The sequence below is a fragment of the Cloeon dipterum genome, chromosome 2 (genome assembly GCF_949628265.1).
Source record: "Cloeon dipterum chromosome 2, ieCloDipt1.1, whole genome shotgun sequence".
NCBI classification, from domain to species: Eukaryota; Metazoa; Arthropoda; class Insecta; order Ephemeroptera; family Baetidae; genus Cloeon; species Cloeon dipterum.
In genome coordinates, this window is record NC_088787.1 from 5,720,982 (window position 1) to 5,734,573 (window position 13,592).

General features: G+C 35.9%; 1 protein-coding gene across 1 annotated transcript; it reads left to right on the forward strand.

Annotated features, from left to right (window-relative positions):
- Positions 1-12,830, forward strand: LOC135936199 (uncharacterized). The gene is made up of 6 exons (XM_065478941.1): positions 1-149; positions 2,425-2,668; positions 8,515-8,742; positions 9,638-9,787; positions 12,167-12,296; positions 12,367-12,830. The coding sequence occupies exons 2-6, from the start codon at positions 2,430-2,432 to the stop codon at positions 12,580-12,582; spliced, it is 963 nt and encodes a 320-aa protein (XP_065335013.1). The 5' UTR covers positions 1-149; positions 2,425-2,429; the 3' UTR covers positions 12,583-12,830.
- The last annotated feature ends 762 nt before the right edge of the window (positions 12,831-13,592 follow it).

Genomic DNA, 13,592 nt, shown 5'->3' on the forward strand with positions numbered 1-13,592 from the left:
TTGTCAGTCAGTCATTGACGCATGCAGCCGTCCAAATCTGCTGAGGTGTTATTCTTCAAATACGTCAGAAGCCACAAAAAAACCGGATTGGATTTTTTACTAAAGCTTGTTCAGATTTAAAGACAAGCTTCTTGACAGCTGCAAGAGAAGTGAGCAGAAATTCAATTGCTTTTGTGTTTCACATTTACTTTTGCCACGGCATGAACAAATTTTAGAGGTTTAAAGTGGTGCAAGAACGTTGCCAATGCATATAATAATCCTTAAAAGGATTTAATTAAAGCAGAAATTAGTCCTGGTAGTGCTGTAACTTTTTAGAAAAGTGTCTGCAGTCTGCACAGTGGAATGGTAGTGATTTTTTATTAAAAAAATAATATTATACGAAAAGTTAACCCTACCCAACCAATTTTTTTGAATCGTTTTGAATTTTACCAGTTACGCCCACTTTTTTTGAGCAAAAGAAATTAATTGAGCACTTCCGGGGTGAGAATAATTATGAAAATTAACTAGTGAGAAAATAAAAAATAGTACCTTTGAGTCTTGAAATTTATTTTTTATGTTTTCAAAAATTGCAGATTTTCGAAAGGGGTCTGTGTTTGGCCTAATTAAAATTCACCAGTTGAAAATAGTAGCGTTAAAAACTGATTTTTTTCAAAAAGCTGATTAAATTTCCTGTTTTTTTTCCTTTTTGGATGAAATTTTTCTCAAGTTTACCATTTTCGCACAAAATTCGTCTGAAAAATTCAACAGGCCGTTAAAAAACCTTTAAAATAATTTTGGGAAAAATCAAAATACCCAAAATGTAGTTAATTTATTTGAGATTCATCTCAGCACCGGGAGCCAGATTCACGCGACGCGCAGATATGGCGTCTGCTAGAGTACGGCGGGAAAGTTACAAACGTAATATAAAATTGGTTTGGGAAATTTATCGTGAAACTACATTCAGCACAATAAATATGTGTTGTTGTTATTTCTTTACTAACAGCTGATTAGCCGGGTAATTGGCGAATCGACCGTTAGATAGCACATCTGACTAATGGAAATGTAACAAAATACGCGAGAATGAAATTATTAGGTCGGCGCGCCCCTTTTTCGACGCTTCTGATTGGCCGCTGGACTTTCTTCTGATTGGCCTCCACTATTTCGACGCCATATTGACTTCTGACTCGCGGAAACCGATACAGATCGCAACGTTGGGAATTGCGACTGCGCAGAAGGTTTTAAAATTAGCTTACGCATGCGCAGTGATGAGTTTCAACCTCCCTATGAGATGAAGAAGCGACCTGAACATACTGCGCATGCTTAAGATGCGCACAAGTTTACTGCGCAGCTTAAAAATGGGTGAATATTCAAACAATTATAAATTTCGACGCCATATCGACTTCTGAACGGTGGGAACTATCGCAAAAACTGTCTCAGAAAAATCATTTTTTTTTTATTTTAATAATTTCTATGATTTTTACGGGTAAAATAAAACAAAGAAATTTTTTAGTGATTTATGCAAAGACACATTCACCGCTTATTTACAACATTTCAAGTTTTTCTGATGAGGGAAACATAATTAAAACGATAATTAAGTGAAATTAACCGCCTTGTGTAACAAAGCGAGAAGCGACAGAGCGGGAAAGTTCGTGCCACGCCCCCCTCTGTTGACCAATCAGATGGTTTTTGCCAGTTTTCTCCGTAATTTCCAGCGCTTGGCCATGTTTTCTCATGTGATTTGGAATCCTCTGATTGAGATCTATCTGACAACGTGAGTCGTTCTTTGGAGAAATGCGAAATTTCAGTGAAAATCTCGATAACAAAATTCTCCATATAAAGCAATGCTAACTTAGTGCCTCATTTTCTCGAAAATTTACAGCGCTACCTATGATTTTTTAACTGTACTCTGTACTGCACAGTACATTTATTATTATTATCATTTCCAGCAGACAAAAACGTAAACTTCACCATCAAAAGATAACAATTTGTTGATTTTACTACATATAAAATAATAAACATGTATATGATTTATTTCCACAACTTCCTCTCCGGCGCCTTAATATAGATAAAAATTCATTCCAACAAAGTGCGCATGAATAATTCCTATATACACTCATTTTCTTATCTTATTTTTGTTACAGCCAATGGCATAATTTTTGAAGCCGATTTTAAATAAAAATAAAATGAGAAAATATTATTTCCTTGTGATGTGCGATAGTCGAAACAACAACAACTGTTGAAATTGGAAATCCCCTACAGCAAAATAGTGAAGACATTAAATAAGTTCCAACAACTCAGACTTTTCCAATAACGAAACAAAAAAAATCCGGAAAAATGCAATCTTGTGGTTATTCCACAAAGAAAAACTCTCAGAGGCGCTCCCCGGAGTCGATTTGCACATCGAAATATCAATTAATAAAAGCTGGAAATCGTGCGGTTTTGCAGGTGCGATGGACGAGGACGGCTACTTTGCTGAGGAAAAACAGGAAAACGTCGAGTTCTTCGGCGAGGCGAATCGAGTCAAGAAACTTCTGGAGGATTGTGCGAGGAAAATCGCGGCGGCTGTCGACGCGGCTGCGAAAATTGAGAATAATCAGGCTGAAATAATGATGATGACCGGCGGCACATCCGTCTGCGGCGCAAAATTCGCCACTTTATTTCAAGGACTCGTCAACGTCGGTACCATCAGGTCAGAAATTTCCAGCAATTTAATTTTGACTTGAAAATTCTTGAATTCAATCAAAAAGATGAAGCTCAAAAAACATTTAGAAAAATTTGATTGATTATGTTCCCAAAAAAATGCGTCATGCATTTTCGTTTAATTCAGGGGACTTTTATTAATTTAAAAATTATAGTTAAAATCATTTTTCAATTATAAATAAATGAAAAAGAAGCGCACAATAGTTTTGAGGAATAATTTTTAATAAATGGAATATATATTTATTTTTTATTCTATTTTGTACTGAGAAATTTCCTGTTATTCGTAGCACTGTAAATCTTGCTGTTTTTATAACTGTTAATTATTTATTGCAAAATTGGAAAGAGATAAAAACATGAATACATTTTAAAAATCATAAAATCTTTAAGAAAACCGGAAAATATTTCATATTAATTAAAAAGAGGATCCAACCGCAAAATTTTAAATCACTTCCGGGCCAACCATATTATTTTTCCTTCTTTTTCTTTATGGAAAACATCAAAACAGGATGTGCTGAATCTATCCTTTTTGTGGATGTTTGCAATTTTCTTGCCAAGTGTGTAGTACAATATTATTTCCTGAACTCCAGCTGCTCTCCAAGAAAGGAGACAAGGTCGGTCAAAGAGAGAGAGAGAGAGAGAGAGAGAGAGAGAGAGAGAGAGAGAGAGAGAGAGAGAGAGAGATCGAGAGCCTTCGTCTCCCTACTCGTTGTCAATGTCTATTTTAAAACGCGCGCACATCAATTGATGCGTTACACGTGCATATCTTATTTTATTGCGTGTTCGCTATTTTTTCCTGTGAAATTATTGCCTGGAAAATCCACGATTTGCTTTTCTTGAAGTTAATTCAAGTTAAAGAACGTTAAATGACGGCGGGAAAAAGTTAACGAAATATTTATAAAATGGAATTGAATTTAGATGTCGTTTATTTAATTATTTTTTGTTAAATTAAATAAAGCTGTGCCAGTAAAATTCATTCTCAAGTGAGTATATTTGAAACAAATTCACAAACAATATCAAGTTCAACTGTGGAAAAATAAAGTAATTATTTATATAGATTTATATAGATTTTTCGCTCTCATTACTCTGCTGCTGGCTTCTTTTACATTTTACTGTATTTTTGTTGTACCAAAATTATATAGTTTCCTTAGTCTGAGAAGCTTTTTACTACAGAAATTAAATTTATTTGACTTTGAAAATAAATCAACACCTCAAAATGATCGTTATAGAATTCATAAATTTACCATAACCTACCTTTTGAAGTGTGAGACGTGAGACGTTGCAAAACTGGAATTATTTTCCTTTTTCTCTTTGCTGAAACAACCACAACACGTGCACAGGGAAGCACAGACGCGGCTCAAACACCTTCCCTTCCAAGCAGCTGAAGTCGCGTGGGGGATTGTTGTTATCGTTTTTACCCCATATCCCCTTTTGTAAAATGTTGACTGAGTTTGACAAAACAGAAATTCGCATTGTTTTACTTGGTAAAAGCTTTATTTTAAACCAAAAATACGAGATCTCAAAATAATTAACTAAATTTTCAAAATACATAATGAAAAGACATAATATATATTTAAAATATTTATTTGCAAGTTTTAATAGCCTTGGATTTCCCGATTTCCTTATCTTCTCGTTTTACATAAAACGTCAAAGACTGCGAAATCTTCAACCAAAAATAATGTACCGTGGACGAATAAACACCCTCGACTCTCATCTCGCCAGGCGAAATTCCTGCTTTTCCTTTGCTTTTTCTTTTCATCATTGTTCTGTTCCACGCCTTTTCGATATTGTTTTTACTAGTTGTCTATCAGCGGAGGTTCAGCGCCGGGTTTTGAGTTTCTGCGGACGGAGATTGTCGTGATCATCGACGAGTTCAATTATTGTCGGCTTTTGCTTCCTCCCTATACACATCCAGCAGTGGAGGAGGGAAAATCGTCATTTAGCAGGGACAGCAAAACCCAGAGCATTATAAATTTATGAACAAAGTATTATAGTGTTTCTGAGAGCAATCATTCAATAAAAAAACGGTTTAAGAATTTGATTATTAATGAAAATTTTATTATTTCATTAATTAAAAAACACAAAATGCTTTACAATATTTATATCACCATCAAGTATATCATTTTGACAACTCGAAATCACATACAAATTCCACATCGAAGTGAATCGAAGGGTCCGCATTTTTAAGTTGATGCACAACATATAATATGTATAATCAGCAGCAACCAATCTCACAATCAGTATCTCTTCGGATTGTAGCAAAATTTGCGAGTTGCAAAAATCGCTCAGCAGCCAAACAGAGTTCAAAATACAATTTGTAAAAACAATTAGGGACATTTTTAAAACAATAAGTCTCTCGATGTTCAACACAAAAATACAAATTAAAATATGTACATTGTGCAGTTTGTAAATTTTACAGTCTTTGACAATTAGCGATTATATCACGCACTTAAAACCATGACTATTTATTAACCAGAATCTTGTTCATCACATTTTTGTATTGAAAACGGGGTGACAATAGCATAATAAATTTCATAAAAAAATTTATCCTAGCATGGTAAATCAGCTCAGGAAAACACCCTTCACCCCGCAGTCGGTACATGCTATATTTTTCGGTTCCGTTTATTTCTACCGACATTTCCTCATCAGAATATAAAATGCCTAAACGCATTTTAGAAAAGTACGGTAATCATCGGAAATGCCGGTCGAGAGGAAAGCGTTTATCCAGTCTAATTGTAAGGAAGGCAAAGGAAAAGAACAAAAGGAACAACCAGCTGTGGTTAAGTGTTACTTCAAAACCAAAGGACTCCTATTTTGTAGATCAAAACAAAAAAGGGCAACTCGGATTTCGAACCAACACAGAACCAAATTGGCTGCCTATGCTGTTCCATATCTTTTGACTTTCTTATTCTGGAAAAAAGACCATCCTGTTACATATACCAACCACGGTATGACGACGAGTTTTACCTGAAGCTACACACTGATCCACCTTGACCAGGATAGATATATGTCTCCTGAAATAATTCAATACATCGTGAAAAAATAAATTTAACTTTTGAGCAGTTTGCAAACAAACTCACTCACTATAACCTCATGACACAAAATCAGTTTGGCGATCGTTGTCCCCGATAGCGCGGAAGGGAAGTCCTTGGTGGACCTTTGAGGTCCACACGTAGGCCCCCCTCTTTTGCCTCTCAGCGTTGAAGGCCCACGACCTTACAGCGTAATCATGAGCTGTAAGGCCGAATTTGTCCTCCGCGTCCAGGTCCAGACCTAGCGCGAACAGAAAATCCACCACCTCCAGGCCGTGGTAGACGTTCAGTGCGGCGAAATGCATCACACTGGCTCCTAGTGCGATGTCCCTTTCGTGTAGGTTTGCCCTGGCGCGGAGGATGACTTCTCGAATGCTTTCGCGGTCGAGGTACATCGCTGCTACGTGCAGCATCGGCAGGATGGACGGCTTGATGTTGAGCAGGGACGGCATCACCCGCTCCTGGAATCTCCTATCGATGGTTTTCTGCCTCATGGTGTCTATAAAGAAAATAAAATGTGTTTTGTTGAAAGTGTATTAAAAAAATGGAATATTTTGCACTTTCTCGTGAGGCAAACCTGTCGCTCAAAAAAGTCTACAACTTTTCAACCCTTTTTTTGAATCACGGATACAATTGCAGGTTTATATTTAATTCCTCCAAATCCCCGTAAAACCCCCCCTGAGATCTGTTATGCTAGGGCTCGGCGAGATCTTTCCAGGGAGGGTTCATGACTCAATATCCCTCCACCCGTCGAATAATTATGAATTGAGCGCACGCAACTTTTCATAGACAAGACAACAAAAACATGAAGCTATCTTTCGCGCTCAAATTTCGGTATAAAAGCAAAAATAACTCCCCTCTGGTGTGATTCAGGAACTTTGGGAGGTTTAATTAATTATACAGTTCTACTAACAAGACAAAAAGAGTTGAAATTGATCCGAAATAGCGTTGATCCGCGCAATCAAATGCCGGTCTGGATGGAGCCAGCGACCACTTGAATAAAAAGAAGCGCGTCGCTTCACAGCAAAAAGAGAGATCGGGGAGGGAAACTCAAGGTCGATCTCAGGGTGCAACCCTCATAGTCAGTCGCCGCACATGAAAAATAAATAAAAACGAAATCATAGCATAGCTTTAATATTAAATTAAAAATATTAACCTTTTGCGTGACTCGAGGGATTATTTTGAAATCGAATTGCCGTTTGGCACGATTCATTCATCAAGGGGAAAAGTTTCTGGAGGGTTGGTATAATAGACGATCTTATATCTTGATTTTAGGGGAGCAGGTAGTTTAAGCGAGGGAGGAAAATCCCAACGCCGAGCCCTATTGTGTTGTTGTTCAGCCGCACCTATAAGGGATGAACAAATTCTCCCCTCGTTGCTTCTAAAAACCTTCTAAAAGGTTGCAGAATATTCTTTCTCAATTCATCAGCTGATTACAGTATAATCCCCGAAAATTTTTTAATTAATTGTAATCCAATGGGAATAATTCTCCTGAAAAATAGAAATTTTTTAGCTGACGATTAAATTAAAAAAAATTATTAATAATTTAGCACTTAGCGAAATTGGATATTTAGATTTTTTTATTTATATTAAATGTATTTTATAAAAATTATAACTCATTAAATTTAGAGTCATTCAACCATTGGAGATTTAAAATAATAAAAAATTTAAAAAATTGCATAGAGCCCGGAATCAATTTGAGATTTTTTTTAAATTCGCTCAGAAACAACAAATTAAAAACAATAGATGTAAATCTGACCTTCATCACTCGTTGCGATTAAAAGATATTTTTAAAAAAATAAAATGGACAAAGGTTAAAAGTGGTAACCTTACAGAGAAAATCAAAATAAATATTGACAAATCTAAAAATTTCCAACTCAATACTGGCAAAAGCGTTTATTTTCAGTCTCGTCTTGCGAGTACAGTGAATTGACACTTAGCCAAAATTAAAAATAAAAAGAAAATTACCAAATCAATTTTTAGATCAAAGTCAAAACGCACCTAGTTTCTAATCCAGAGTCTGCAGCGTCACGTTGAGCTCTTTTAAGCCCAAACTGTTAACAGAAATAAAAATAAGTATAGTGTGCGCGCGGGAACCGCTACCGTATTTTGACAGAAGCTAAATGATGGTCTAAGAAATGTCATTTGTCAAACGACAGACATTTATCCTTCTATTCGATTCTTTCCTAAAATATTTTTCCAAACTGTGCCTAACTGTTCAATTTCCCTACAAATTAATATTTTCTTTTCTGTGACATTGCGCCTCTTTAAAAACAGTCCAATAACTGTCTCAAAAAAAAAAATCAACGACTCTGAAAATAAATACAATAATAAAAGACATAACATTTTTTCATTGAAATTAGAGCAAGGGGTTGAAAAGAGAGAATGGTAAGCACCCTCTGTAAACGCTTCAGATGATCAGGGGTAGTTTTTGCAGTTTTTAAATGGTTTGTAATTTTCACAAAAATGCACACATTTGTCATTTACAACTTTAAGGCCCATTTTAAAAGATCTAAAATCTTGGAATCAAAATTTAAAGTAGAAAATTATCAGTTTTGCGCTTGACCTTGATCTCTAGAATATCAAATTTAGCGTCAATTCGATTGATTTTGGCGAGAGGAATCCATAGCACGTCTTATTTTTTTAAATCTTCTATTAAAGGCCGCTATTTGCTGTTATTTTCGTCTATTTTACTTGAGAGCCATATGCCAATTTTGCCCTCCGACCAGTGACATTATTTATTTTAATTCCGGCGAGCCTCTCTCTATAATGATTAATCTGGAGACCTTTTAATTCTTCTTGGCAGGTTGGCGCTGACCGATGATGCAGAAAAGGTGCACACTTCCCGACTGCTTCGGGCGTGGAAGGAGCGTGACCGCTATAGAGAAGAAATTCGTGGCTTGCGGAATGAGCTGCACAGCCTAAGGATGTGCATGAAAATGAGAGTGGCCGCCAAGCAGCGACAAACGCAGCGAAAACAGGCCGACATCGCCGACACCACTGCCGAGTGCAAGAGGCAAATCGCTTGCTTAAGGTTCGAAATGAAGAAGTAATTTTTAATTAAAATAAACAGATAAAAAATGGAGAAATATTTTTTATTTTGTAGTTTTCGGTTTAAAAACCGTCTTAGACGAAGTTTCTGTGCACACCAATCGATTCCTGAGGGTCGAATTAGGTACAGTGGATATTTTTTCCGACAAAAAAGTCAAGAGCGACATGCGAACTTTTTTCCCGCCAAAATAATATGAACGAATTTGCGAGAACTGCGCATGCGTCAGAGCTCGTTTGAGCTCTTGCAGAGAGACCGACTTCTTTATCAGATCCAGCCAACTCTAATGCATGCGCACTTCTCGCATTCATATTGTTTTGGCGGGAAAAAAAGTTCGAATGTCGCGCTGGACATTTTTTAACGGAAAAATATCCACTTTACCTAATTCAACCCTCGAGAATCGATTGGTGCGCTCAGAAACTATGTCAAAGAATTTTTTAATAAAGAAACTCTGCGTTTTTTTCGCATAATTAAGAAGATGATCACAAAAGCAAACTCGTCCGCATTCCTAGCAAATAATTATCTCATCCATTTAAAAAAATCGTTCTCAATTTGCAACAATTTTTGACTAACATCTTCTACGAAAATACTTTTCCAAGAAGAAATTCAGGCAAAAACCCTGCCATTTCTTGCATTATTTCTATAATTTAAATTTCCTAATCATTCTGGGAAACAAAACCAAGTCAGTGGAGCCTGCAGGCGCTTGCAGTTTTCTCCGCGCCTGCTTTCATTCCCCGTTATGATGCCACTTTTACAACGCGAGCGAGCGCGCGCGCGCCGAAATCTGATAATTGAATGTGTATATGGTTAAAAATAATGAATGTGTGTGTGTGTGTGTTGTTTGCCGTCTCTCGATGTCTCGATCTCTTTCTTTCGGCAGCGAAAGCTCATCGGCGCGCGTCGCGGAGGCCGTCAGCGTTTCGCGCAACAACCAGGAAGAGATGCGCCGCGAGCTTCTCAACGCCACAAGTCTGCTTGACGCCATCAGACGAGAGCACGATGACCAAGAGAAACAACTCAGACAAATCAAGTAAATTGGAGCAATTCAGGAAATGATATAGTTCTACTTGGTCAATGAATATTTTTATTATTATTTAAAAGGATTAATGTTGACAAAAAAAATGGAAAATCCTTGCTGCCATTCAAAGTTTATAGAAGCGTCAAAAACTGCCTAGTTCTTTTGAGTCTTGAAAGTTTTTTTTTGTATTTTTTCAAAAAATGCAGATTTTCGAAAGGGGTCTGTGTTTGAATTGATTAAAATTCAGCAGTTGATCGTAGCGTCAAAAACTGCCTAAATTCAGAAAGCTGATTAAATTCCCAGTTTTTTCCTTCTGAGCAAATATTTCTCAAATTTGCTATTTTCGCACAAAATTCGTCTGAAAATTTGAACTGGCCGTTGGAGGACCATTAAAAGTTTTTTTTGGGAAAAATTGAACTACGCGAAATTAAGTTAATTTAGTCGAGGATCATCTCAAAAATTAACTGATCCCTAAGATCCGATTTTTGTACCGCTGTGTTATACAAACAAAGGAATTTAAATTAAAAAGGATTATTATTCTTTCAAAGCTGTAGAAATATCAGCAGATAATATCTTTTTTTTCATTATTTCGAAAAATGTTATTTTTGGTTTAAGGACATAAAAATAAATTATTTTAAGTGAATCAATTCACAATGGCAGGACCGGGGTTTAATTGTAGCGTAGCAGAAGTGCATTAAAATCGATTCATTAGTAAATTTAAGAGATCAACAAAAGGTCTTATTAAATGTTCAATAGATTATCCACATAAGGAAGTTCCTCTAATATAGTACAGAAAACCGTTTCAAGATATTAATTTTGACAATATTCAAATTTTCTACAGAATCAAAATTTTATTTAAATATGAATATGGAGTTAAAAAATTGACCCTTTATTTAAATTGAATTTTTTTAACTTGATTGATAAATATCTATCACCATTTTTATATTCCAATTTATTTTAAATCGAATTGCTATTCAGACATTTGAATTCCTTAAAATTGTTTAAATATTTGCCTTTTTGTGAATCCAACGAAAACCATAATGTTATATGAATTATTTTGTAAGTGTTATGCATATTTTTTAATTTAAAAAAATTATTAATCCACAAAATTTTCCCTGTGGAGGGCAGTGAATGTGAATATTTAACGAGATCGACTATTTTCCCTAGCTTTCCAACCATCTTGGGATTATTATCAAATGAGCATGAATTTTAATTATTTTGAATACCTCATAATATGTCTTAAACGGCACAATCCAACCAAAATTTTCTTAAAGTGGAAAAATGCGAGTTTTTATTTATTTTAAAAATTCATAATACACGAAAAGTTAACCCTAACCGACCAATTTTTTTGATAAACTTATTCTGTCCAAAAGTGCCCATGAATCCTAATTTTATGAATTGTACCGGTTACGCCCTCTTTTTTGAACAAATGAAATTAATTGCTTATTCAGAGATGAGAAAAATTATAAAAATACAATAGTGAAAAGATAAAAAATAGTTCTTTTGAGTCTTGAAAGTTTTTTTTTTATTTTTTCAAAAATTGCAGATTTTCGAAAGGGGTCTGTTTTTGACCTGATTAAAATTCAGCAGTTGATAGTAGCGTCAAAAACGGCATAAAATTCAGAAAGCTGATTAAATTTCCAACTTTTTTTCTACTGAGCAAATTTTTCTCAAATTTACCATTTTCGCACAAAAATCGTCTAAAAACTTCAACCGGCCGGTAGAGAACCTTTATTTTTTTCTCAAAATCAAAAAATATTATTTTGCATTGGCTCTATTTTTAAATTTTTGTTCGATTATGTATTTTTAATTGACCAGTTGCATAAACCCTTAGTGTTCGAAGCCGTCAACAGAAAGCGCAACCACAGACTTCCTTAAAAAATTTTGTTTTAGGCGGTTTTAAGGCATTTCCGCTGCGCTTTCAGACTCAATCTAGCTATTTTGCTTTTTTTAATTAATTTGCTTTTTTTGACATGTTGAAAACCAAAATCGGTTCAGCCATTCGCCGTAGAAACGTTGGAAAATATTTTTTTACTTCAAAAAATAGTTTTTCACGATTCTACAGCGATTGGCTGAACCGATTTTGGTTTTCAGCACGTCTAAAAAAAAAGCAAATTAATTAAAAAAAGCTAGATTGAGTCTGAAATCGCAGTGGAAGTGCCTTAAAAGCGAAAGTCTACGGTGGCGTCATCTGTTGGCAGCTTCGAACGCTTAGGGTTTATGCAACTGGTGAATTTTAATATTTTATTTTTTCCCAGAAATCTAATATTTAATAATGGTTTTCCTGCAATAAAAATAAAATGTTCTATAATAAATCCAAATGACTTAATAAAAAAATCTATTTCGCAAAAATTCTTCGATTTTAAGAAAGTAATCTTGTGGTTTTCGGAGGAAAAGCGCTGAAGAGGCGCTGGAGGGCAGAATCAGCGAGTACGACGGCGAAATGCAGCGGCTGGCGAACGAAATTGAGGCCACCAGCGCCAATTACACCTTGGAGCTGCACCAGTTGGAGCAACTGCGCGTAAAGAATCGAATTCAATGTCAACTGGTATTATTTGTAACGAGCGCACTATATTTTTTATTGGCATTAGAGCAAGTTCGAGGCGCAGGAGATCGAGTACTCGGCCGGCATGCAGCAGAAGCGGCTCGAGCAACAGCGCGAGGTGGATCGCAGAATCTTGCAGTTCCGCTCCCGCTTCGCCGCCATGCGCATCCAGCACTGCTGGCGGCAATACCACGCCAGAAAACTCGAGCACCTCAAGAGCAAGAAGGGCAAGAAGGGACGCAAGAAGGCGCCCAAGAAGTGAAAAATTTGAAAAATTTATATTTTCTGCTTCAAAATCTGAAGAATTATTTGATAAATTTATTAAAAACCGCCTTTGAGGAATTTTCTGAGCACACCAATCGATTCCTGAGGGTCGAATTAGGTAAAATGGATATTTTTTCCGGCCAAAAAGTCAAGCGCGATGTGCAAACGTTTTTCCCGCCAAAACAATATGAATGCGAGAACTGCGCATGCGTCAGAGCTAGCTGGATCTGACGATGAAGCAATTCGTACAGGCGGTCTCTCTGCAAGTGCTCAAACCAGTTCTCACGCATGCGCACTTCTCGCATCATACGTTCATATTGGTTTTGGCGGGAAAAAAGTTCGCACGTCGCGCTGGAATTTTTGGTCTGAAAAACATCCATTATTCCTAATTCGACCCTCAAGAATCGATTGGCGTGCTCAGAAACCTCGTCCAAGACGGTATTAAACTGGACAAAACTGCATTTTAGCATTTTTCTGCAATTTTGCGCATTTTTTCCAAACATGTAATCTCATTTAAATTAAAAAATTATTTTAATGGATGACCAAAAATCGGGATTTTTACTAATCTGTTCATCAAAAGAATTTTCAGAATTTTTGTGGCGCGAAAATGACCTTTTCGTGGTTAAATTTGAAAAAATGCGGAAAACCCCAAAACTGGTGTTTTATTTCCAGCGCAAAAAACCGCAGTGGTGCATTTTTACGCATTGAAAAATTGGCGAACCCTGAAGAAGCAACGCAAAAAACGGCTAAAAAATGAGAATGTGCTTCATGTCATATTTTATAAAATTAACCTGCTTTTTCCACCATATTTGTTTCTTATCTAATAAAAAATGTCATAGTTCAGAGTTTATTAACTTTTTTTAATTGTGGGGACTGCATTACGATTTAATTAAATTTTTTAGCCCCGCATAATGATTAAATTTTGAACTATTTTTTAATTAATTATAAAAAAACTGACATTACCAGTAAATCCCTTACTTTACCGATACAAGATTGCATTCGAAATTG

Bases quoted from the DNA above. Each gene is read 5' to 3' on its own strand.
- LOC135936199 (XM_065478941.1), top strand. From the start codon at position 2,430: ATGGACGAGGACGGCTACTTTGCTGAGGAAAAACAGGAAAACGTCGAG. The intron at 2,669-8,514 runs GTCAGAAATTTC...TCTTCTTGGCAG, and splicing joins GTCAACGTCGGTACCATCAG to GTTGGCGCTGACCGATGATG. The intron at 9,788-12,166 runs GTAAATTGGAGC...TGGTTTTCGGAG, and splicing joins AAACAACTCAGACAAATCAA to GAAAAGCGCTGAAGAGGCGC.